General features: G+C 44.6%; 2 protein-coding genes across 8 annotated transcripts in view; one reads left to right on the forward strand and one right to left on the reverse strand.

Annotated features, from left to right (window-relative positions):
* The window catches only part of LOC132568862 (calcium-binding protein 39-like), a 65,192-nt gene that overhangs the window by 27,247 nt on the left and 11,132 nt on the right, over nt 1–26,813 (reverse strand).
* GRIK1 (glutamate ionotropic receptor kainate type subunit 1) overlaps nt 2,709–26,813 on the forward strand; it is a 319,350-nt gene continuing 295,245 nt past the window's right edge. For 4 of the 7 annotated variants that reach the window (XM_060234349.1, XM_060234347.1, XM_060234352.1 and 1 more), the window contains exon 1: nt 2,709–3,450. In XM_060234349.1, coding sequence (XP_060090332.1) covers nt 3,327–3,450 — 124 coding nt within the window. In that variant the 5' untranslated portion in view covers nt 2,709–3,326. The remainder of the gene's footprint in view (nt 3,451–26,813) is intronic. The other 3 variants (XM_060234348.1, XM_060234351.1, XM_060234350.1) reach the window with 2 other exon arrangements.

Consider the following 26,813-nt stretch of genomic DNA (forward strand, 5'->3'; position numbering starts at 1 on the left):
GCTTCCAAGGAGCAAGGTAAATGCTGGAAGACAGAGAAACAGACAACAATCGGAAGGGAGGTGCTGGAGCACCACATATGGTCTCTTGCCTCACTGTGGATGGGCAAACACACCCACTAGATCTGGAAGTGAGTTGTGATCTGCTATTTAAATCTCTGGACAAATCGTACTTTTGATCATTCACTTGGCTGACTTTGGTATAGCCTACACACTCTTGGCTTATATTGATCTAATTTCAGCATTCCTGAAGTCAGTACTTAAAGTTAAGCAAGAGTACACATACTTACAATGCTGAGTCAATGGACTTAGTAAGGCATAACTCTGGATAGGATTGCATTGCAGTCCTGTTCAGAAAATTATCACATTGCCTCTAATTGGGTGGCCAAAGATAGCGCTACACGCTTACAGTTCAAGCCTTGACAGAAACCTTTTTGTAGCATTTGAATAGCTCTAGTGTTTGCTTTTGAAAATTATATCACAGAAATGAGTGTTTAGGAGCTGGCACTCAATAATGTATTTCCTGGGTTTTGTCATACTGATTTCTGTGCTTGTACTTTGCTTCCAATGTGCAGGCATTTACATGATTTTAGAAGTAAAATAAGTTACTGGTACAGCCAATGCATTTTCCATTCCAATTTTGTAATTTTCTGCCTGAGAAACATTGCCTTGTGTCAATGAAGTGCAGAGTATGGTGACTGACTTTTAAATTGATTCTTGTCCATGCATCCCCATTACGAATCAAGGCAGGGGAGAGAAGAGGAAATAAAAATTGCTAATCATCAGTTGACCATATTCTGCCACAGAGCACAAGACTGTAGACGCTAGGAGCTGATGAGTGCTATAGCACTGCTGGTTTTTTTGTTCATAATGTCACAGAATCCACAGGTAATTTTCTGTCTAGTACCTGTAAACAGTACACTGCCAGGGTATTGACACTGTCAATATTAATTTCAGTCATGCCTATACAGTGTTTGGCACTTCTAGGCATCCTGGATCATATGTTGCCATGTGACTTTGGCACATTGATACAGATGACCAAGCGAAAGGTAAGGTGGCCTTAATGAAAAGTTCCTCATTCTCCCGCCATGCAAATATAGCATATTGAATACACACACTCTATTACAATTGTACTGATACTTGCAACCGCCATAAGGGAAGAGGAGGATTTGGTATTTGGCCTGTATTTAAATTTTAGAATTAAGTTTCTAGTCCTAATACACCTGTTTTTCCATAGAGAAGCATGCATAACAGCCAGTCACCAATGCTCAAACTGAGAGTCCATCAGTATTCCTGTGACAGTTGGCTTCATGGAGACTGCTTTCATTGGGAACTGTCTGTAACTAGGCAAAACCAAAATCCATTTAATACCTTTTATTAGGGCCAATAAAAGAGCACAAAACACTATCCAAGCTTTCTCCAGAACTCTTAATCAGACTAGATGTTACAAAACAAAATGGGCTGAGCAGGTATGCAGATTTAAAATTGTGCTTGTGTGACAGTGTTGACATAAGCACCATATAACTGAAATCCGTATGCCTGCTAAGAATTTCACACAGGATAGCTACAGGAGAAAGCCTTAAGATCACAGTCTGAGACATCTCTTCCTTTCCCTTTTCTTCTGGAATCCAGCTTGATGAACAGTTCTGGGGAACTTGGAAACCTTACAGATGTGTCATTTTGATTGGTCCTAATAGAAGGTATTAAAAGCAGCCTCATGGTGCAGTGGTAAGGCTGCAGTACTGCAGTCCAAGCTCTCTGCTCACGACCCGAGTTTGATCCTGGAGGAAGCTGGGTTCAGGTAGCCGGCTCAAGGTTGACTCAGCCTTCCATCCTTCTGAGGTCAGTAAAATGAATACCCAACTTGCTGGGCGGGGGAGGGGAGTGTAGATGACTGGGGAAGGCAATGGCAAACCACCCTGTAAAAATTCTGCTGTGAAAACGTCGTGATGCAACAGTCACCCCAAAGTCGGAATCAACTGGTGCTTGCACGGGGGACTACCTTTACCTTTTTAATAGAAGGTATTACATGGCTATTCTTTAGATTTATACCAACCTTTGCAATTCATGGTATCACACCCAGACCATAGAATCTTACACAAGCATTGCAGAAGTTTGCTTATGAACTGTGCTGGTGCAATAGATGTGGTTAAAAAGATGGCAGGATTGGTCATCATATAACCTAACAGTGGTTTGTGCAAAACCTTACCTGGCAAACAGCTCTGTCTGACATTCACCAGTTTATCTCATGTTTCCAAACCAAGCTTAAAAAAGAGATACTTTGCTTGCCATACACTGGAGGTATGGCAAGCAAAAGCCTGTGGCATCTGTGGCTGAGTTCTGTGGCTTATTCATCCTAGGACCACAGTAAAAAAAACCGATCAAGGCCTAGGTTTCTAAAGTGAAATTCATTTTGTTTCCAGGGTGAAGCTTCCTGGGTTGCTCAGTGGTGAGAGGAAGGTACTCTGCACAGGCTCAAGTGCATTCTTTTGCTATTACTTCATACCTCCCTACCCTTGGAAAACGAGTGGAGGCTTATCTTGGATTTGAAAAGCAGAGATGCAGAAAAAAATTTCCAGGAGAGACAAGAAAGGAATACAGCCGTGCGCGTTCCTCTGTGTGTGTGTGTGTGTATTAGAGGGAGGGGGAATGACGTCACCAGGAGATTAGCGTTCACTTTTTGTCGAACTGACCCGTTTCAAGTTGCTGGTGTCCCTTTAATGATCCCCGACAGCAGCGCCGGCTCTGGCCAATACAGCAGCCAGATGGGCTTGAATCGTCGGGAGGCGAGCAAAGCTTCAGTCGGGTCTGGAGCGGAGGGGCAGAAAATAGTTTAGTTTGTGTGCCTGTGAAGGAGACGGGGCGAGGGAGCCGCGCGAATAGAGTGGCTGGGCTGAAAGTCCGCCGGGAGAACTCCCCCCTTTTCTTTTTCTCCAGGGCTTTTCTCCTTCCTTCGTGCACTGGACGGCGAGTCGAATGAGGGGGCGGCCACCCCAGTCATTTCGAGCGGCAACTTTCCAACCGAATGACTCGCTGCCCTGATCTCTAAAGAGGAAACTATCTCATGCCGGGTGAATGATGGGCTAAAAGAAAAGAGAGAGATCGCAGTGGATCCTAAAGGAGCCAGATCGCCAGCTCTTAATGTGGTAAACACCTTCCCTCTCCCCGCTGTGTTCTGGCCACATCCGTCTCTCCTTCCTTACCATGAGCAAGAAACCGAAGAAAGAATGAGAGGGGCATATCCAGCCCGAATCGGAGCCGCTTATGACTGAGTGCGAGGAAGTGTGGCCGAGAGGCTGAAGCATGAATCCAGGCAGGGAGTGAGGAAGATGGAAAGCCCCCTTCACTGTGAGCCTGGGGACTCTGCTATGGATGCCAGCAAGGGACTCTTCCTCCTCCTCCTCTACCTTTGTTTAGGCATCCCTCAGACTTCCCAGCAAGTGCTAAGGATCGGTAAGTGCGGGGGGGGGGCAAGGGGTGGAGGAGGCAGGAGGGGGGGGGGGGTTCCTTTTTTTCCCTGAACAGAACAGACGGGTCTTATGCAAGAAAAGTGTAATTAAAGGTGGGGGGTGAGAGCACACGGACTGTGATCGATTGTGACAACTGGGAAAGAATCACCCCGCTGAGAGAGCTGATACGAGGAAAACAGTCATCGCCAATTTGTGTGTATGCCACTTCTCCGCACACACATTCCTTGGGAGACTTGCTGGTTGCCTTCTGTCTGAGTTGCTTATTTAGGTCCGCAGTGTGAAGCGAATGCCCTGGGAGGACATGCAGGCAGCAGGGGACATTCTGACCTCTTGCCCTGGGGCTGGCAGTGGGAGACCCTTGGCGGGCGTTTGTTTCATGTATGGATTGTTTCCAGGATCTCCCCTCTCCCTCTTGGATTGCCCCCCCCTTCTAAGGGAAGATTTGTGTGTGAGTGTGTGTGCACATGTGTGCAGAGGTTCTTAAGGCAAATTGCGTGCCTTCCCTAAAAAAGTTTTCCTTGGGTTTCTGTGCTGTTCTGCTTCCTTCCCCAGAATATCTTAGTACAGATTCACAAATCAGTCTGTATGGTCTGACACCCTGACACAGGTGGAACATAAACAGGATCAAGATCTATATTTCCATCCTGGTATTTAAAATGTGTTTGTGTGTCAGCCAAATGAACATAATTTGATGTCATGGAAAATTGATTTTAATAGTTGTGTCCTGTATTAATGGCAATGTGAACAAGGCAGTGTGAGTGCTGGTAAGGTTAGGGTTAGTTGTTCCATCTCAAATAATGTACAGTAAAAGAACATGCTCTTGAGCACATAATCTCTGCCACCCCACTTTATTCTGCACCACGGAAAAATGAAATCTCATATAATTAGTTAAAAGTTTTAAACCGCTCAAAGGTTTTGAAGTGAGGCCTATTAGGTCTCATCCAAGCTCATATTTACATTCATTTCATTTTAGAAGGGAATTAACATAGGAAGGTAGGCAAGAAAAAACAACCTTGAAAGAAGATGTGGTATTTAAAATATTGAAATACATGCTGGCAAAAAATGTACATGTGAGAAGACCAATTATTCTTTCTAAAATTATGGCATCAAAGAAACAAGAGAAATTATCTAAACAACCAAGCCAGAAAGTAGTGTGATTTTTTTTGTCATAAAAAAGAGCTGGAACTAAAACATGCAGTATGAAGATTGTATAATATTGTTGTTATATTGGTTGACAATTATAGCATGTAGTGATTGCTTACCACAGGCTGGCCCTGTTTAACCTTCTCTTGGCAGAAATATGCACAAACATGTGTTTGTGTAGACTTTGATACTGATAATTGAAGGGAAAACTTGCTCCATGGAAACTGAGCAAAGTTCACAGGAAATGTTTCTTCCTACAGTGGGTTTCTTAGATCAGTTAAATGAGACAATGAATACCAAGTATCAAAAGAGAAAAAAGTCAAGCAGGAACTTGGAAAATTGAAATAAAATTAAATGTGAAATAGAGTTATTGACCACATTTTGTTCTGTTTCAATCATAAACAAAAGTGGCCTGACAGTCTACAGAAACATGACATAAGCAAGGAACCTCAGGCACTATCTTCACATTCATAATTGTGAGAATGGTTCTATTACAGTGTAAATAAGATAGCCATAGCTATGCATCAGTAACTATGAAATCTACCCACTGTTCCTGTTTGTTTATTTATTTCCTTCATCAATATTCCACTTAACCTCCCCAATGAGAACCCAAAGTGACTTACAACTTTCTTTTAGCACTGAACTTAATTAAAGAGTATTCCCACATTGATGGGACAAGGTATTTAATAACACATGTAATTTTTTTCCTTCTCAAGTCCGTTGTGCATGATTCATCTGCTGAGAAAAAAATATAGCAGGGATGAATGTATTTGATGTGCAAAGAAATAATCCTTGAATTCATACCTTTGAAATCATCTGTCAAAAACTGACAGGTGCTTATAGGAGTGGGTAAAGTTCTACAAAATTCCATAATTTATGGAAACAGAGCATAATATAACAATTTGAATGTGGTTTGGGGGCTTTTTGTTTTGTAAAGATTTTGTGTGCAACATATCTAACCTTGATTCTGAGCAAACATCTGCATTTATGTGTATGAATAAAGTCAGTAGATTTCTATCGGTGATTAAACTAAAGTTTGATACCTAATGATGATCATTCAGCAGTGTGTAAATGGTTCAGAACATACATTACAAATTGAGCTAGTTACATGTAATTATTCACTGGAATTTTAGTGGAGAATATGCTTGATGCAAAACTGTAAACTAGTGGTCCATGAGGATGGTTCTACTTAACTGCAGTTAAGTGCAGTGCTGCAGCTAAAACCTGCAGTTCCTTTTCAGGAAGCCAAGGATTCTACTCTGTGCCCTGGAAAATCCCTATTCTGTTTAGATGATGACATGGATCAGCTGTGACCTTTGTATTTCATACTGGCTGGAAAGGCCTGCATAGGGTATTGGGGAAGAAGACAGACAAGGCCTCTGTGGATTTCTTTCTCCACCTCCCCACAGTGATTCAAAATAATTTGTATGACATAGCCAATCTATGCAAGAGTCATGGATAAATGCAGGCACAGAAATGTTTATGACAGTTTAGGCTTGGGTTGCAGACTGTCTCTTGTGATGTAGCACAAAGGTTGATTCTACATACATTAGAAATGTGGCAATGAACTTTAAGAATAAGGTGTTAAGAAAGGGAGAGGTCCTATTCTATTGAGTTTGTCAAAATTCACTATCTCATGGAACTATAACATGGCAGTAACTATGCTGCCACAGGAGTACACTGCTATTAAGTTTGGGTCTCTATTAACTTAAGTGATTTCATTAAACATACTATGGGAAAGATATCATGTTAATGGGAAAGATACCATGTTAATGTCTTATTCTCCTAATCAATATTTTCTTACAGAAAGTTTTAGAGAGTAAACTGTAGAGATTCTCCCCCCCCCCCTCTAATTATGAATTCCAGTGAATTGATCTCTGGGCATTGTTTTCTGCTGGAGTAAGTCTTGACATACTGCTCCCTCTGTCTTCTATATGTGGGTTTCTTGAAGGCTTATTGGGAATGGATAAGTGACAGCCTTCAGTGGAGTCTATTTGTTCCATTTTTCTGTATCAGTCCGAATCCATATTGCTTATTAAGTAATGTTTTATAAAGATGGAGGTATGGTGCTTCAAGAATTTCCAGTTGTTGTCATTTGTTCTATGCTGCCACCATACCATCATCTCTGAAGACTATTTTGACATTTTAATTTTAAAAACTATTTATATCCTGACTTGTGTATTCAGTTCAAGGAGCTCAGAAAACCTGACCAAAAGTCCAGTACATATTTACAATATAGAACCACAGCCTGCAAAAATGCAGTATCCACAAGGAAAAAAAAGTAAACTCTGTGTCTTAACTTAGGAACACACCCTTTGAGACAGACCTCACTAGAAGAAGAAGAAGAATTGCAGATTTATACCCAGCCATTCTCTCTGAATGAGAGACTCAGAGTGATTTACAATCTCCTTTATCTTCTCCGCCACAACAGACACCCTGTGAGGTGACTGGGGCTGAGAGGGCTCTCACAGCAGCTGCCCTTTCAAGGACAACCTCTGCCAGAGCTATGGCTAACCCAAGGCCATTCCGGCAGGTGCATGTGGAGAGTGGGGAATCAAACCCGGTTCTCCCAGATGAGAGTCCACGCACTTAACCACTACACCAAACTGGCTCTCTTAGAACAGAAGCCCTGCAGAACATCATTTTTGGTGCCTTCTGGACTAACTTGGAAGGATTATTCTAGGAGAGAGAAAACAATGTGAGGTAGATCAGGCCACATTAGGCTTGCCAATCCCCAGGTCCCAGCAGGGGTTCTCCCACTTTCCCAGGCTCCTTCCCGCCCCACAGCCACCATGTGACTTTCCACCTCTGGAGGCTTCAGTCGCCAATTGAAAGGCTTCCTTTTCGGATGATGTGTCTGTGTTACTTTGAAGAAGTTGGCAGCAACTCGTGAGTAGAGATGCCAATCCCTCACTTCAGAGTCGCCAGAAACGGAGGGGGGGGGAGGGAAATTTATTTCATTTTTATTTATTTTCGTAGATTTATAGGCCGCTCTTTCCAATAGTGGGCTCAGGGCGGCTGCTGGGCACTTCATTATTTTATTTTATTTATTTATTTATTTATTTATTCTATGATTTGTATCCTGCCCTTCCCACAAAGTGGCTCAGGGCGGCTCACAACAGATGATAAAACAGAATTTAACATTTACATATATAAACAATTAAAAGTCAGAACATTTAAAACCTAAAAACCTTAAAACATCAAATCTTATACAGTATAATTCACAGGAGTCAAATAAGCTACTTTTATTTCCCAGTCAGGTGTAGGCTAGCCGGAAGAGGGTTGTCTTACAGGCCCTGCGGAACTGAATAAGGCCCCGCAGGGCCCTCACCTCCTCCGGCAGCTGGCTCCACCATGTAGGGGCCATTATGGAAAAGGCCCTGTCTCTAGTTGACTTGAGACGGACTTCTTTAGGCCCGGGGATAGTGAGAAGGTTTTGAGTTCCCGACCTCAGTACTCTCTGGGGAACGTGTGGGGAGAGACGGTCCTTCAGGTAGGCAGGTCCTAGACCATATAGGGCTTTAAAGGTAATGACCAGCACCTTGTACCGGACTCGGTATGTTATTGGGAGCCAGTGCAGGGCCCGAAGACCCGGCCGAATGTGCCCCCATCTTGGGAGGCCCAATAACAGCCGGGCCGTGGCATTCTGCACCAGCTGCAATTTCCGAGTTTGGCACAGGGGCAGCCCCATGTAGAGGGCATTGCAGTAGTCCAACCTTGAGGTGACTGTAGCATGGATCACTGTTGCTAGGTCGTTGCGATCCAGGAAGGGAGCCAGCTGCCTTGCCCGCCTAAGATGAAAAAATGCGGACTTGGCAGTGGCTGCTATCTGAGCCTCCATCTTTAGGGAAGGCTCCAATAGCACCCCCAGGCTCTTGACCCTATCTGCCACCGTCAGCGGCGCACCGTCAAAAGCTGGCAAGGGGATTTCCCCCCCCAGTCACCGACGACCCAAGCAAAGGACCTCTGTCTTTGCAGGATTTAATCTCAGTCCACCCAGTCTGAGCCACTCAGCCACGGCCTGTAGTGCCCTATCCAGATTTTCTGGGGCGCAGACCGGCCGGCCGTCCATAAGCAGATAAAGCTGGGTGTCATCAGCATACTGGTGACACCCCAGCCCATACCTTCGGGCAATCTGGGCAAGGGGTGGCATATAGATGTTGAATAACATTGGGGAGAGAACCACTCCCTGGGGCACTCCACAATCAAGTGTGCGCCTCCGGGATAGCTCCCCCCCAATCGCGACCCTTTGTCCCCGACCTTCAAGGAAAGAGGAAAGTCACTGCAAGGCCAGCCCCTGAATCCCCGCGTCGGCGAGGCGGCAAGTCAGTAATCGATGGTCGACCGTATCGAACGCCACCGATAGGTCCAAAAACAACAGCACTGCCGAGCCACCCCGGTCCAGATGCCATTGAAGGTCATCTACCAGGGCAACCAACACCGTCTCCGTCCCATGGCCCGGGCGAAAGCCGGACTGAAGTGGGTCAAGGACGGAAGCGTCCTCCAGGAAAGTCTTTGGCTGCCTCACCACTGCCCTCTCAATAAGTTTGCCCAAAAAGGGCAAATTTGAAACCGGCTGATAGTGTGTCAATTGGGCCAGATCTAGAGATGTTTTTTTTAGGAGGAGACGGACCACAGCCTCTTTAAGCGGTGCTGGAAAAAGCCCTTCCGTCAGGGATCTATTTATGATATCCCATACAGGATATCTGAGATCCCTCTGGCAGGATTTAATAAGCCAGGAAGGGCATGGGTCCAATTTACAAGTTGTTGGGTGGGCAGATAAGAGAATCCTGTCAACTTCCTCCAGGCTGAGGGGGCTAAAACCATCCAGAATATGATCCGAAGACATGCTCGGGTCCTCGGTTACGCTAACTGTCTCAAAATTGACGGGGAGGTCGAGGCAGAGTGATGCGATCTTATCCGCAAAATGTTTCGCAAAAGCCTCACAGCCTATTTCCAATTCAATAGAATTTGGTCTGCCTTGTGGCAGCGTTGTAAGTTCTCAAATTATATCAAACAATTTTGCCGGGCGTGAAGTTGCGGACGCAATCTTAGCCGCAAAGTGTGCTTTCTTTGCGGATTTGATTGCCATCTCATAGGCCTTCAAACTCTCTCTATAAGATGTTCGGGTCACTTCGTCTTGAGTACGCCGCCATTGCCTCTCCAGTCGTCTGAGTCCCCGTTTCAATTGCCGCAGTTCCTGGTTAAACCAGGGCGACGGCTTAAGGTGGGGGCGCAGAGAATGCCTAGGTGCGATCACCTCGATGGCTCTGGAGAGTCCATCATTCCAGGACTCTACCAGACCGTCCAGGGAATCGCCAGTGGGCCAGGTATCCCATTCCCTATATGGAGATCGATTCTCATAGGGTATAATGGGGAATTGATCTGGAGGTATCAGGGGCTCTGGGGGGCCCCTGTTTTTTGAGGTAGAGGCACCAAATTTTCAGTATAGCATCTAGTGCCTCTCCCCAAGTTTCAAAACGATTGGGCCAGGGGGTTCAATTCTATGAGCCCCAAAAGAAGGTGCCCCTATCCTTCATTATTTCCTATGGAAGGAAGGCATTTAAAAAGGTGTGCTGTCCCTTTAAATGTGATGGTCAGAACTCCCTTGGAGTTCAATTATGCTTGTCACACCCTTGCTCCTGGCTCCGCCCCAATGTCTCCTGGCTCCATTCCCAAAGTCCCCAGATATTTCTTGAACTGGACTTGGCAACCCTAGGCCTAGGCTTCCCAACCCTCCCGCCCTGGCAGGGGACCCCAGGATTTCCAGCCTCTTCCCCCGCTCCCCAAAAAAATGGAAGCAGAAGGAGGGGGGAAATGGCGCCAAGGAGCATGGCGAGCCGCCCCATCTCAGATCGGGCGATGCCGCTGTGCAGCTGCCGCCTCTTCTCCGCTTCACCGTAGCTGCTCCTCCGAGCCCATCTCGGAGGAGCAGCTAAGAGGAAGCGGAGAAGAGGCGGCAGCAACCCTTGGTCCTCCCTCTCTCTCTGCCCCATTCCACAGGTCTGCCCCTCCTTGCTGAATTCAGCAGCAGTAAAGAAACACATCGGCCTCTTCCCAGCTGCACTGGCAATGCCAGTCATAGGCTGGGGGCCGTGCTTTGCCCTCCCAGAAGGAGGGAGGCTGACACTGGCTTCCTGGCCATCCGGGAGTTGTAGGAGGGGGTGTGGAATCAGGGCTATAAAGCCCTGGCTCCCGCCTGTGCAGCGCAGTTCTCTCGTGGCTCTCGGCAGGGAGAGCCACATCGTCTGTTTTAGCGTCCGTAGGCTTGAGCGCGAGGCGGCAAGCGACGCGGGCCTTTACAGCACGGCTGCATGTCGGGACTGTGAAGAGCGGCTCAGGGCAGCTCGGGGCGATTGCTTGAGCAGCGGCTGCTGGGCGGCAGGAGTTTGGCCGGTTCTGCTGGGACGTGGAATTGTATCGCGGGGGCAGTAGGAGCCTGGCTTCCGCCTCCCACACCAGGTGCCAGTCAAGAAATATCTTGGAACTTTGAGGGTGGAGCCAGGAGACTTTGGGGGTGGAGCCAGGAGCAAGGGTGTGGCAAGCACAAGAGTTCTGGCCATCACATTTAAAGGGGACCACACAGTAAAGCTGCAGTACTGCAGCTGGAGCTCTCTGCTCACAACCTGAGTTCGATCCCAGCGGAAGCTGGTTCAGGTAGCCGGTTCCAGTTTGACTCAGCCTTCCATCCTTTTGAGGTCAGTAAAATGTGTCCCCAGCTTGCTGGGGGGAAAGAAGAGAAGGGGAGGGTGGAGGGAAGGAAGGCATTTAAAAAGTTGTGAGGTCCCTTTAATTGTGATGGACAGAACTCCCTTTGGAGTTCAATTGTGCTTGTCACACCATTGCTCCTAGCTCCACCCCAGTGTCTCCTGGCTCCACCCCCAAAGTCTCCTGGCTCCACCCCCAAAGTCCCCAGATATTTCTGGAATTGGACTTGGCAACCCTACCTAGGCCACATGTTGGAGGAAGAACTGAGAAGTGGAATTGCTGAGAGGAACATAACTCATACATGGGTTGGTATGCACAGAGGGAAGTGATCAGATATGTAGGTCCCAGAGTGTGAAGGCCTTTAAAAGCAAGAATCTTTCATTAAACTTTTGAAGCCAGTAGAAAATCAGTGCAGCTGCTTAGTGTAAGATGCATAAAATGACTTTGCCTATGTAAGGAGATATACAGCCACATTCTGAATGAGTTGTGGCTTCTAAATTGCCTTCAAAGGCAGCCCCACATACAGCACATTGCAGTAATCTAGTGCAAAGACTGCAGAAGCCTGAACCAGCATCATGAGGTCATTTTGGTCTAGAAGGGACAAATCAAATATTGATGAAAGAAGGCAATCCCAGCAACAGCTCCAATCTGTTTCTTTATCAACATTATTGTTTGGTCCAAGAGTATCCCAAGCTTCATGGTCCAATAGAGACATCCAGTGTTGACAAATCAGTCCTCTCCAGCCAAAAGGAGATGGTTACTGACAGTCTTCACATATCTAAAATATAATTTACTGTTTTAATTCTAATTTTATTTTATTTTTTTTAACTCCCGAATCTAAGTGATTATATAACCTCTTCATCCTGCAGCAGTACCTGTTGAAGGGTGCATTTCATACATACTAAATAACACTCTTTGCAACTGGATTTTTACTGTGTAAGACTAGCACAATCCACTTGCAAACAGTCACCATGTGTCTTTGTTATTTTTATTTCACAGAGGAGGCTGTGAGATGATAATGTGCCCAACCTCCATAGCTATGTAAGTATTTCAATTCACATTTCAAGCCACATTGCCAATCTGTACCTTCTGTTCTCTAGATAACACTGGCCCTTTTAAAGGAAAAACTGTAATTGACTTAAGTAGAACTGAGCTGTACTCATATCTTGATTGCTAACCATGCTACTTAATATATGTATGAAAGGGACATATATATATGTGAAAGGGACTGGCATCAGTATGAATATTATAGGCAGAAATTAGTGACATATACTCAGCTAAAGATTGCAGTAAGTTTTTGTTTTCTCCATAAATTTTTGTTGGGAATGCATTGTTCACATATCCATGCATTAAATTCATGCAAAATGCATTGACATGAATCATACTGCAGAGGAAATGAAAGACTTGAACAGTGTGATCCAGTCTCAAAGCAAAGCACACACAATCTTCTAGGATGTACTTTTGCACAAAGCCAATGGAAATGAATTGGTGTATTTTCCATTCATTTCAGTGGGGTTCAACAAGAGAACTTGCCCCAAAATTGTGTTAAGTATCCCTGAACACTGCAGAAAAAAATGGAAAATAGCACTTGAACAGAGGCTTTCTTGTTTATAAGGAATGAACTGGCTATTTGGCTATATAACATGTTAATACCACTGGCTTACTGACTTTATTATTTTCAAGTACATTGTTTAAAAAGCTTTTCCTTTGATGTATAGACTTGCAATGTACTTCTCAGTAATAAATGTTTTATCTGTATATGCCCACTCCCTTAACTATATTATAGAACATATTTAAAGTTCATGAACCCAATAAATGATTTAACATCACATAATTTTATTTTATGCTCAAAGGAAGAGCAACATCTATATCATCACCCTATCTATAACACTTCTGTGGAATGAATCAAAAGCCAAACTATCTTCAGAGTGGAAAAATATACATGCACAGCTCTGTATATACAGAATGAAAACATGTCACTTGGAAGGGAATGATAGAATGATGTGCTAAGGAAGGGGTAAGCAACCTTTTGGTTCAAGTACCTACCAAACTGCAATATGTACCTTTGAAGATGTTGATGTGATAGCAAATAAAATGGGGGAGGGAGCACCTTAGACTCAGCTGGTAGCTGTCGAGATCTGGAATGTGATGATGAGCATGCCTTTTGCCTTCTGCCACTCTGCTGAACCTAGTAGTACTGCTGCCAGTGGTTAGGCTGCTTGGGAGCTCTAGTTCGGTGTGCTGAGCCAGGTGATCTGATGTATTGCTGTTAGCATGTCAGCCAGGGACTGCCTAGCCCTGTATCAGGAGCTAACTAAGGAATAATCTCTTTAGGGTCCAAGTAGGCAAAGTAGTGGGAAATCTGTGATTGGATCTGTCCGTCTTTTTAAAAAATGTAGTAGTAGAAGAGGAAGATATTGGATTTATACCCTGCCCTTTACTCGGAGTTTCAGAGTGGCTTACAATCTCATTTCCTTCCCCTCCTCACAACAGGTACTCTGGCATGACTTCCAGGTGCAGATACACACACACACACACACAAAATACAAAAAATGCCAAAAAATAAACAATAAAATATGTTCTGTCAATTACTGCTGATTGATGGGTTTTGCATGTACCAAAATACAAATATCAGTCAGCCAATCAGATCAGATAATATAGTGACCTCTGTACTGACTAGACAATGACTCCTGAATTTTGTTCATTGTATCTCATGGCTCTGGATATGTACTTTTGAATGGGATATTAACATCAGTTATACAACCTTGCTTCATTAGACAAAATGGCCAGGCTTACTGCAAGTTTCATGCCACTCTCAGGATACCCTGATGCTATTTGTGAAGTGGGGCATAAGTGATTAATTGGCATCATGTGCAACACAGGTTGGATTTGGCAATTCATATCCTGCTGTTGCTAAGGGCAAACATCACCTCTGGTCATGGCCATAGAAAGTGCAGTCCCTTCTTGTGGGGGTTTAAAATACCATTGTTGTTTTAGTGCAATGGAATCTCTTCCCAGTGATCTAGCAGCAATCAGAACATTTTCCTCTCCATAATATGTGGTTTGTTTGTGATCAGGTTTATATCACTAATTGCCCAGTATCATAACAACTGGGCTCTAAAAAACCTAGATAGCCAGCAAGGTAAAATTCTAATTTCTGAGAGAATCCAGCAGCCAGGGAAACAAGAGCCAGGGATGCCAGTGACATATACAAAGTCAGTGCAGATTATTGCCAAGAGAGCTCAAAAATGATGTGACTCCATCTCAGCTTCAACAGATGATAGTAAACCAGTTGGCTGATCAAGTAGAAGCCGGAAAGACATTCTGCAAAAAAAAGCCCAGCAGGAACTTATTTGCATATTAGGCCACACACCTTGACACCATGATTGTTTTGTAGAAAAGGCCCAGCAGGGACTCATTTGCATACTAGGTCACACCCCCTGATGCCAAGCCAACTGGAACTGTGTTCCTGTGTGCTCAAAAAAAAGCAAAAGAAAAAAGCCCTGATTATAACCCTACTAAAGCTACCATCCCGAATGATTTGCTATGCAAGCAGCAGAGGTCCAGAAGTCCAGTTGTTCTAGATCCAGAGATTCTCAGTTGTAGACCCTGTGACTCAATCAAACACTTTCCCATAAAACTGTGTATATATAAAGGAAAGAAGTTTGCACTCAGGGAGTTCAGGAATATGGTTTGTAAATGACTAGTAGTGTGGACTATGTCTCTGTCTTCTGTCTCTTCACATTGTACGGTACTGGTAACCACAGAATTGCTTCTCATCATAGCCAGTGGCTGGTTTTGCTTCAGAAAAAGGGTGGGGGAAGAGCTTAGAGTGTACAGATTTCGAAAACCAGATTGCCTTTAAAATTAAATGTCCCAGATTAGATTACTACAAGGTAATAGTTATCCTTTCCAGTTAATTTGATTGGATTCTCACAGTTTAGCATCCTGTCACAGTATTGCTATGCGTCACTACAGAAGATGAGAATAATATTCTCCTCTGTTTTAATCTAGGCAACCTTTGGAAGCCAATGGAAAAAGTACAGACTCTTCCTATGTAACTATTACTGTCTTTTGTAACTTGAATGCAGCGCCTGACATACTTTTATAATATTTGCATTGTGATTTCATACTCCCCCACCCAAAGCAATTCCAGCCATTCTGAGCTTATGTTCCTACAGAGATCATCATATATAATGTTGGGTAATCACAGGAACTGAATGATCACAGAGGTAGTTGTGCTTGCAGCAAGCAGTTCCTAATATGATAGTGGTACTTTCTCAACCAGCATAATGAGGGAAAGTCTAACTGAACAAGCATCCTGCGAAAGACATATTTTCCCCATATTTTAAAGGTAGCACTAATCTGTCTCTATGTGGCCATGACAAGTGGATGCATTGCGTGCCCCAGGGTCTCCACACATTGCAGATCATGTGGGGAGGAAGGGAGCACATCTCTTGAAGCAGCAAAATGAGCTAATCCTGGCAATGATCAAAGGAATAACTGCTGTGCATATCTGCAGTTGTTTGGTTCTCAGTAGTGTTTGTCCCAGGATTCTGCAATTGCTCATGAGGATGTATCTCATCAAATGCTAATAAATTGTACAGGGAACTTTGTGTGGAAATGCCCCTTTTCCTCCAGGTTTACACCACCATATTAGTGGTTGTTTCAAACCCTTATCTGGGTATGCTATACTTTACTATATTTTCATACTGAGCTTGATAGAATATTGAAAGAAGAGAATTCTTTCTTCAGGTAATTCACTCTTTCTGCATAAGTATGCTTGAGCTTGTAATTTTACTTGAGCATAAAAAGAATGAATCAAAGTCCTGGAAGATGTAATCCCTTGGAGGTCCGTGCCTTGGTCTGCTATGGCATTCAGAATTAAGTGAATGTGTAAGATTTATGCAAAAGGCGCTTACTTGGGGTCCAATTGAAACCAAATGATTAATAATTGGTCCTTGTAAGAAAATTCAAAAGGAACAATGAGCAAAAGGTGCTGCAATTAGGAAATAACAGGTTGCTACATGTAGTAAATACATTTCTTTAAATTGCATTAAAATGGGGACTGTCAGAAAGAGTGAAACTATTTAAATAAATGTAAATGACATATCTAGCTATTCCACTCACATTCATATGTATAAAGGAAAATGTAGACTACTTAGAAAATTAAATGTGGAACTGATCAGTCATGGTGGGTCAATGTAAGCATTTTTAACTATTTGCTGCAATGTGAAACATTGAAAGGAATAGCAGTCAATCATAAGCTCCACAAACCACCCTGATTGAAAAGTGGCTGTGAACATTCCCTTTCCACCTACCTTACTTCAGAAGGGTATTGTGAGATTATAATGGAGAGATCCATGTGTGCTGCCTTCAGTGAAGAGTAGGATAAAAGGATAATTGGTAGATATGCTGTATTAAAATAGATCAAAATTTCTCACAGAATGAACTATCAATATAAAAAAACATTGCTGGAAAGGACTGTTTGTTTTTACCGCCCCCCCCCCCCTCAGCCTGGATTGCAAGGATTTTAGAGGATTCTGTTAAACCAGTAAAAAATCTGTACTGCAGATATACCCTCTGAGAGGCATATCTTTGATTTTGCTGCATGTTGTTTTCTGATTTGCTGCGAGAGCACAGATTGGAGTAGCCAGATGAAAGTGCACAGGTCATATAATAAGTATGTTCATGAGACTCTAGCTGGGTCATGTCCTCTGGTGACCCAAAGTGCTACCAACTGGGTCTATAGTTCACCATATCATGTTGATTCTAAATCATTGTTTCATTTTCTTAAGGTACACACAGATCTTATACATCTACATACTTTTCTATTCTGTTGACTGAGCAATAAATCTAAAAGTAAGTGTGGACCAATCTGTGGATATTAATATCTGTAGATTGGGCATGCACTGACTGAAAACAGATAGGTTTTTGGGGGGACTTGCCATGTTTTCAGAAATTTTTTTGAAAACATTTAAAAATACATTGGGGTGGGGTTTAGCCTCCCCCCCTCAAAATACAAAAGTGTGTAAAAATAAACTTCGAAATGAATCTTTTGGCTAAGAGGAGGCCAGCAAAAGTAGACCTTTTTTTTTTAAAAAAAGATGATGAATAATAAAGACAGCGGTGAAAAAAAATGTGCATAATCTTATAAGTAGGATTGTGAACCTCCAGGTGGGGCCTGGAAATCTTATGGAATTATAACTGATTTCCATACATGAAAGACTAGTTCTGGAGTAGGGTTGCCAAGTCCAATTCAAGAAATATCTGGGGACTTTGGGGGTGGAGCCAGGAGACTTTGGGGGTGGAGCCAGGAGACATTGGGGCGGAGCCAGGAGCAAGGGTGTGAGTCTGACAAGCATAATTGAACTCCAAGGGAGTTCTGGCCATCACATTTAAAGGGACAGCACACCTTTTAGAATGCCTTCCTTCCATAGAAAACAATGAAGGATAGGGGTACCTTCTTTTGGGGCTCATAGAATTGGACCCCCTGGTCCAATCCTTTTGAAACTTGGGAGGTATTTTGGGGAGAGGCACTAGATGCTATATGGAAAATTTGGCACCTCTACCTCAAAAAACAGCCCCCCAGAGCCCCTGACACCCGTGGATCAATTCCCCATAATTCCCTATGGGAATCGTTCCTGGAGGTGCATAATGGCTGTAGGGGTGGAGCTTCCCCCGCCGACCAGCTGGCTGGGGGAGGGGGGAAGCCTGTAAAACCAGGGGATCTCCCGCTGGGACCTGGGGATTGGGAAGCCTATTCTGGAGAAAACGACATTATATCTCGCTGAGGTCCCACGCATCCCCAATCCCACCATCCCCAGGCTCTACCCCCAAACCTCCAGGAATTTATCAAACTGGAGCTGGCAACCATACTTGCTGGTTTTCCATATTATGTTTAGTAGTCTGGTTTTTCCCTACAATGTAATCCATCCTCCCAGTTTCCCCTGTATGCAATGGACAGCTTCTAATTTTGTATGCTCTGAGGACAACACTTATCTCCTAACCCTGCTGTAAACTCTAAACCATTCCATATGGCCTGTCTTCAGTTAGCAATTTCTGTTTCCTCTAGTGGAGGACAACATCTCCAGTGTTTCTCTCCCCCCCCCCCCACCATTATGTACTATTTTGTACACATTGGGCAGTAATAAAGCTTAAATCTTTCCTCCTGTCCAAGTATTTTAAGCAACTGCCTTTAATCTTCTTTTCTCTGAAAGGCTTGATTTGACTGACTAGACCAGAGATTGTTCAGCAGTTAAAAATAATGAAAAAAAAATCCTGTCCAAAGAACTGATTAGTTTTTCCGCACTGCTTTGGAGATGTGACCTTGAAAGCTAGGTTGTCCTAATTTATAGTGAGGTTATGATTGTGATGACAAAGATTCAGGAAGGTAAGTTCCTAATATTTCTCTTTCTCCTGAAGATACTGATAAATAACAGTTTGGTCTGTAAAGCTTTAAAACCAAATCATTTCCTGTAAGATGAAGTTCATGGTCAAACACCTATCAGTGTATCAAACTGAGACCAGCATAGCCAGATGAGGAGTTTCTGCATACTTTGGGAACTCCTGAAGTAAACTGAAAAATATTGCGTGGTAAAATAAAATAAAAAGACCCCATCTCTCCCCACTTCTCAAATTTAACGAAGACCAGTCTCCCTTATTGCCCTCAGAATATGAGCAGTTGAGAATAATTTCAGCTGGAGGGGGCAGAGTGAAGAAGGAAAATTGTTAAAGTCCCTAAAATTTCATAGTATCCAGGTGGAGGGAGTGGGGTCAGGTGGAATTTCCCAGTGATTCCGCAGGGCCCCAACATGCTTTAAAAAGTGAATAGCATAAAATAATGATAGAGGTTGTGCCCATATTTTACCATATTCTATAAGGAAATGTACTGAATCCCGCTGAAATGAATGGAAATTGTACAAAAGCACTATAACTGAGCACTGCAACAAACAACTGCTCCAGTGCTTTTTCATAGCCTCATTCATTTCAGTGGGATGATTCCCAATAGATCAGGAGTGTCAAACTGATATGTTATGATGGCTGGGTCGGACATAAATGGGACTTTGTTGGGCTTGACCATGCATGTCATAAAATGCCAGGTAGAAGAGATTGGATTTATACCCCATTCTTCACTACCTGAAGAGTCTCAGAATGGCTTACAATCTCCTTTTCTTTCTCTTCCCCACAACAGAGAGAGTTCTGACAGAAACTGCTCTTGAAAGGAACAGCTCTGCGAGAACCTGTGACTAACTCAAGGTCACATCAGCAGGTGCATGTGGAGGAATCAAACCTGGTTCTCTAGGCTTGCCAATCCCCAGGTCTCACTTTCCCAGGCTCCTTCCTCCCCAGTCAGCTGGCCGTCGGGGAGAAGCCCCTCCCCCACAGCCACCATGTGACTTTCTACCTCCGGAGGCTTCAGTCTCTGATTGAAAGGCTTCCTCTTGGGATGGTGTGTCTGTGTTACTTTGAAGAAGTTGGCAGCAACTCATGAGTAGAGATGGCAATCCCTCACTTCAGAGTCACCAGAAATGGGGGGGAGGGGGGAGGGAAATGTCTGCTGGCACTTTATTATTCCCTATGTGGAGATCGATTCTCATAGAGTATAATGGGGATTTGATCTGGAGGTAAGGAGAGTGCAAGAACATTCTTCCATTTCTTATTTTGACCAGGGGTCATTTTGTAGAAAAATAGGTGGTGGAGCTCATCCAGGGATTGTTATGCAGCTGCACTTACTATTCAATGGACAAGGAGGTGGAACTCTCAGAAAGGTTCAGGAGCTGCGCTTCTGTGAGCTCCCGCTGAATCTAAGGCATGATTTTGACTATTCCTTTTTCGTAGAATCTAGTCAAAATGAACCAGGCCCCCAGTGGTTGATATGACTTCCAGGTGCAGACACACACACACACATGAAAAATTAAAAAACAAAAACAAAAATTGACTTCCATTGATTTCAAAGAGGGAGCTAATTTTTTCTTCAATTATTCTAAATCCCATGAAATAACTGAGAACAAAGAGCTCTTGGCCCTGGCCTGGATAGCCCAGACTAGCCTGATCCCTTCAGATATAAGATTTCCCCTGGTCAGTATTTGGAAGGAAGCCCCTGATATCCAGAAAGACACCCCTGTACTGATTCCCAAGCCATGCACCCCTGGAATGTGATATTGCAATGTAACCCTAGAATATTAATATGACTGTCAGGTCTTTGGTGCCCCTCCCGGTCCCCCGGCGTTGCCGTTGCCCCACCCGGGCACTCTGGGGCGTTCCCCGGAGGTCTCAGAAACAGGGGGGTGGGCACTGGGTTACTTCACCGCAGGCCCCCGTTCCCTCCTGGCTGTGCTATGGCTCCTGTCCCTCTCTCTCGCGAGGCAGCCTCTTTGCGCATCAGCCAGCTCTCCCCAGCGACCTCCTCCCTCCCTCCTTTTATGCTTCCCGACCCATCCTCCCCCCTCCCAGGACCTGCCCCTCTCTGGCTCCTCCCCCCTTCAAAGCCCCAGACGCCCAGGAGAGGTGCGTCGGGGCCGGGCTGACTGGGCGTGCCTCGGGCGTCCCAGCCCTCAGCGGCGTGCTGCAAGGGAGCGTCTCGTGCTGCGACGAGCTGAATGGCTCTCCCTCTTGCTCTCCGGCGTCTTGCCCCGGCCAGACCTCACGGACTCGAAGCCGGGCTCGCCGTCTGGGAGGCGTCGCTCGGGTGGCTGCTTTCGCCCCGTCAGTCGAGGTGAGGGGTGGGGCCTCCACAGGGGCTTGGAGAGGTGGGGAGGGCTCTTGGGGCGATGCCGGGGGCTTGGAGCGGCTGGCAGGCGCCGGGGGGTCTCCTCCGCGCAGTCCCTGCCCGGGCTGGGCGGGACAATGACACAGCAATGCCTGTTTGAATTGGAATTGTCTTTCTTGTGCATAAGGAAGAAAAATCCAGTTCCTTCTAGGCCCCAGGCAGGCTGGAATGATGTCAAGTCTGGTTCACAGGCTGGACAGACATAGTGGCCAAATACTGAACGGCTAAGAAGCATCCATCTTTCTGCTTCTGGGAATGAAGAATTCCAGGCCCAGAGAGGGACGCAAGGTGGGCAAAGCTGTAAAAGTTCCTTCACTTCTTTTGGCACAGACTTTTAAGTCCTGTTATCAAAACATAAAGAAATAAGGGTTACCAGGAACCCTGCAACACAAATAAATGGCTCGTGTGTGTGTGTGTGTGTGTGTGTGTATATATATATATATATATATATATATATATATATATATATATATATATATATATATATATATATATATATATATATATATATATATATATGTTCTGTTATTCTTCAGGGCAAGACAGCAGAAACACAAAGGCTAAAGGTTAAGTGGCCATCTTGTTGTGAATGTGTGGTATACCTGTAAACTGGTCTCACATTTATGCCAGGGAACAAAGTTTCTATTTTTCTTTAATTATTGCTAAGGCTATAAAGTCAACCAATCTCCTGAACACTTGATGGATGCCTATCCATGTTTGACACTAAGGGAGAAATCTATCACTTTTGGGGGAGCTTCAAAGGAATCAGTTTGGAAGAACAGGGCCATAAAAAGTCATTTGGCCAGTGTAATTAAAATTCCTCTATGGATCTATGACACAATGATCTCTGATTGGATATTCCACATATGACACTCTGATTTTCCATTGGTGTGACACTCTGCTTCCTCATTGGGTAACTGAATTGCTTGATGTGACGTAATTTACCCTAGAAAACAGGCAATCCCACCTGTCAGGATTAGAGAAGTCAGAGAAACAAAGGAAGAGAGAAGTCAGAGAAAAGAGAAAAAAGGAAGAAAAGAGACTTCCTCCATCCTTTCCTCCCTCCATCCCTTCCTACCCTCACCCCCCTTCTTATCAAGAGAAATCTCCCTCCAGAGGCCTTGCGTTTCCTCTGATTGAGCCTACCCTGCAAGATCTAGGTATTGTATAACCTCTCCCCCCCCATCCATACTTATTCAGCTAACCACTGTATTCCTCTTGTATGCTTGAAATTGTTTGATTGGGATGTAACTATTTAAAAATCTATACCTATAATAAAATCCATTATTAACCAAAGGATTTTCTGTGGTCTATCTCCGTAAACATAGACAGAGATCCTGGCTCACCTCACCTCTCGTGGACTTGCCATTTTGAGCTAAGAAATATTAATATTCCCCAATAAAAAGTTAGTTGAGGTGTAACACCCCCCCAAGGAATACCAGGGTTGTGAGGCAGGCAGTGGTTAGAGTTGCCAGATCTTTCTGGCTACTAGCAGGGGATAAGGGGTAAAGTTGCCAGATCCAGGTTGAGAAATGCCTGGAGATTTGGCAATGGTGCCTGGGGAAAACAAGGACCTCATAGAGTCCACCTTCCAAAGCATCCATTTTCTCCAGGAAAGCTGGCATCAGTAGTCTAGAGATGAGGTGTAATTCCAGGGGATCCCCAGGTGACCATGAGGTTGGCATCTCTAGCAGTGGTAAACCGCCTATGAACATGTATTCCTTAAAAACTCATGAGGTCATCCTAAGTGAGCTCTGAGCCGAAAGGTGACTGACTTGAGGTAGCTTTCTATTGGATAGAAGTTGCTGGATTTTAATGAGGAATTTAATGTTATATTAACCATGGTTTTAGTTTAGTTTAGTTGATTGTGGAAAAGGAGTAACTAAACAATGCAAAAGTGGTTGCAGTACAATCTTAAACATAGTTACATTGTTCTATACTCATTGATTTAGAAGACTTTAGCTTTGATTAGGATTGCACTGGCAGTATGGAAGAAACTTTACTATTGTTCTGTTCTGACAATGACTGCACACTTTCCATCTAACAGAAGAACAGTCAAACTGCATACTTTTGAGAGTCATGAGAGGCAATGTGGTTTGGTGGATAGAATGCTAGATTATATAAAATCTTCATTCTGCAATGACTGCCATAGAGAAGTTATACTCTCTTAGTCTAAGGTCCCAAAGGGACATATCAGGCCCAAATGGGAAGGGGTGGGCTATTCACACCTACCAGAGCTCCTTAGAGGAAGGGAGGAATAATATAATAGACTATAATCTGAAGAATACAACATGTTCATTGTAGGGTTTCCAGCTCCAGGTTGGGAAATACCTGAAGATTTTTGGGGTGGAACCTGAGGAGGGTGGGGTTTGGGGAGCAGAGGGACTTCAGTGGGCTGTAATTCCATAGAGTCCTCTTTTCAAAGTGGCCATTTTATCCAGGTGAACTAATTTCTTCCGCCAAGAGGTCAGTTGTAATCCCAGGATATTTCCAGCCACCACTTGGAGGTTGGAAACCTTAATTACTGTCAGAAAAGCAAAACTAAATTTACCTTTTTGTTGATTTGCCCATAGATTAGAGTTTTCTTGGGTCTGTATTAGTTTTACAGCACATTTTAGAAATCATTTGGCTGTTCAAGAAACATCTGTGGCATGAGTCAGCTCCCATTGAAACTGATAAACCAGGAGTCAACCAAAGTTGCTCTAATTGGAACTGAAGCGGGCATATAATGAATTCTTCAGCACCCTGGGATGCCCAGCAGTCTGGCAGCCTTTCAGAAATAAATATTTTACTAGCAAAAGTGACAAAGCCTACTGGGGAATTCCTCCTAATATTTAGAGAATGCAAACAAGTGAGGAAAATGAAGAGGAACCTGACAAAGTAGGAGGAAAATATACAGTACACAGAGATGAATGAGAAAACCTTTGCTTATGACCTTTTAAACTTTAACATACAGTCACATTAAAATTTTGTCTGCAAACTTAGTTTGCTGGATTTTTTACCCGGCAGAAGTTTTAACTGATGAACCCCAGGGGACCCATTTCAATCAGTGGGTCTGCCAGGCGAGGGCTTCCTTGTTTATTTCTTGAGGCTATTTTGGTGTGGTTTTTCTTAATGAAAAAGAGTAGGATCTTTTGTTGAATTGTACTTTGCATGTTGTTCAGTATCTTTTAAATAACCTATATTAATATTGCAGTGATATGTCCATTGGTTTACATTAAATTTATTATTTATTCATTACCTTCAAATTTTAGGCCACCCTCCCCTCAAAAACAGGGCTCAGGTCGTGTACAACAGTGATAAAAATTGCAGGTCTTACAAAAAGATGTCACAAATTAAAATAACACATAAATTACTATTACAGCAGCCTAAGCCATTCTGATGGCAATAAGACCTGGAAGGTCATTGCCTCATTGAGGAAAGAGATGGAGAAAGAAAGAGGAGAGCCAGGCTAGATGGAGAACCATCGCTGTCTTCAACCAAATGCCTAGCGGAACACCTCTGCCTTACATGCCCTAAGAACATAAGAAAAGCCATGTTGGATCAGGCCAATGTCCCATCCAGTCCAACACTCTGTGTCACACAGTGGCCAAAAATACACACACACACACACACACACATATACACACTGTGGCTAATAGCCACTGATGGACCTCTGCTCCATATTTTTATCTAACCCCCTCTTGAAGCTGTCTATGCTTGTAGCCGCCACCCAGGGGCGTAGGAAGGGGGGGCGGGAGGGGCGGGTCGCCCCAGGTCTCGGGGCTCTGGGGGGCCCCTTGGCAATGCCAAGGGGCCCCTCAGAAGCCGGCTGCCTGGCGTCCCCGCCGCCTCCACAGAAGGAAGTTCTGAGGAAGAGGTGAGCGTGCGTGCGCGCGTGTGTCAAGCGGCACGCGCACTCCAGCCTCAACTTCAACCGAGATGCAGCAAAGCAAAGCAAAACTAAAGAAAAAAAAGACAAGCCCTCCTTCTCGCCCTTCTTAGTCAGTTTCCTGGAGTTGCAACTTAGGCGCTCACAAGAGTCCCCGTTGCGAAGTGAGGCAGATGGCCAGGGCTGCAGGAGGAGGAGCGAGCGGGTCATCAGCATAATAGGAGTCCCTGGGCCAATCACAGGCAGCGGAGGAAAGGCGCCTTCCAGCCCTCGTTAGCAGAAAGCAGGACTCCTCGGAAGGCGCAGCTGCCGCCGCGGCAGGACTTTCCACGCTATTTGCATCAGCCTTGAGCAAGGGGCCAGGCAGAGTCGCTCGGAACGGTGGGATGCCGGCCTGGCTCTGCAAAGCACGTGGGTTGCATATCATTAGAGAGCTCCAGCCCCGATCCGGCTTCATGATTACTGAGAAGTCCCATGGGGTGGCCAGACTTGCTTCACGTAAGAGCAGCACAGAATGAATATCAGATGTTTGAGAGCAGGGAGGAGAGAGGGATTGAAAGAAAGCAACTTTAACTTTAAATGCATTATTCAAGCTGCTGGCTGGTTTGGAGAAGTGATTTCAAGAGAGAAATGATTTCTCCAAGCCAGCCAATGGGGTGGTAGGGGCTTTGGAAGCCACACAATATGTTTGGTGTAGTGGTTAAGTGTGCGGATTCTTATCTGGGAGAACCGGGTTGGAGTCCCCATTCCTCCTCTTGCAGCTGCTGGAATGGCCTTGGGTCAGCCATAGCTCTCGTACGAGTTATCCTTGAAAGGGCAGCTGCTGTGAGAGCTCTCTTAGCCCCAGGTACCCCACAAGGTGTCTTGTGGTGGTTGGGGGGGGGCAGTAAAGGAGATAGTGAGCCGCTCTGAGATTCAGAATATAGGGCGGGAATATAAATCCAATATCATCCAATATCACCAATATCATGTGTAAAAGAGCCGCACATGGCTCCTGAGCCACAGTTTGGCCACCCCTGTGCTAGAGTGTTGAACTAGGATCTTGGCGATCAGGGTTTGAATCCCACTCTTTGTGCTTCCTCCAAAGCAAATCCCATGGATGTCTCTGAAACTTATTCCTAAGTAAGATGTACAGACTTTTGAGCAAAAGAGCTTGGAAGGAAAAAAAATAGGGTCCAAGACATGGGATGTCCTCATTTAAATTTTCTGCCATGGGAACCCACATATTTTGTGCCCTTTTGCAACTGTTTGAAAAAAAAAAAAGAAACCTGGCTGCTATATTTCTCCTGTCAGGTTACTGTTGAAAATGTAGATGCAGTTCCCAGTGAAAAAATGCTGCCAAACTGAGTTACGTTGCTCTTGCGTTCTTTATGAGAGAGTGAGCATTGAAGTCCGTTGAAACGCTGCTAAAGCTGCAGTACTGCAAAGCTCTCTGCTCATGACCTGAGTTCGATCCTGGCGGAAGCTGGGTTCAGGTAGCCACAAAATAAGAGTGGCTGCACAGCAACAGACCAAAACAAAAACAATTGTGCCAAAAACAATTACAAACAGTCTCTATTTCATTAGAAAAGACGCCGCTCGGCGTCTTAAGGCAGGGAAGCCCCTCCCCTCCCCTCAGCCACACACATAGGGGGGCCCACATAAATCTTGGGCCCCAGGCCCCCAAAGCCCTAGTTACGCCCCTGCCGCCACCACCTCCTGTGGCAGTGAATTCCACATGTTAATCACCCTTTGGGTGAAGAAGTACTTCCTTTTATCGGTTTTAACCTGACTGCTCAGCAATTTCATCAAATGCCCATGAGTTCCTGTATTGTGAGAAAGGGAGAAAAGTACTTCTTTCTCTACTTTCTCC

This window comes from Heteronotia binoei, chromosome 3, assembly GCF_032191835.1.
Source record: "Heteronotia binoei isolate CCM8104 ecotype False Entrance Well chromosome 3, APGP_CSIRO_Hbin_v1, whole genome shotgun sequence".
Lineage (NCBI taxonomy): Eukaryota > Metazoa > Chordata > Lepidosauria > Squamata > Gekkonidae > Heteronotia > Heteronotia binoei.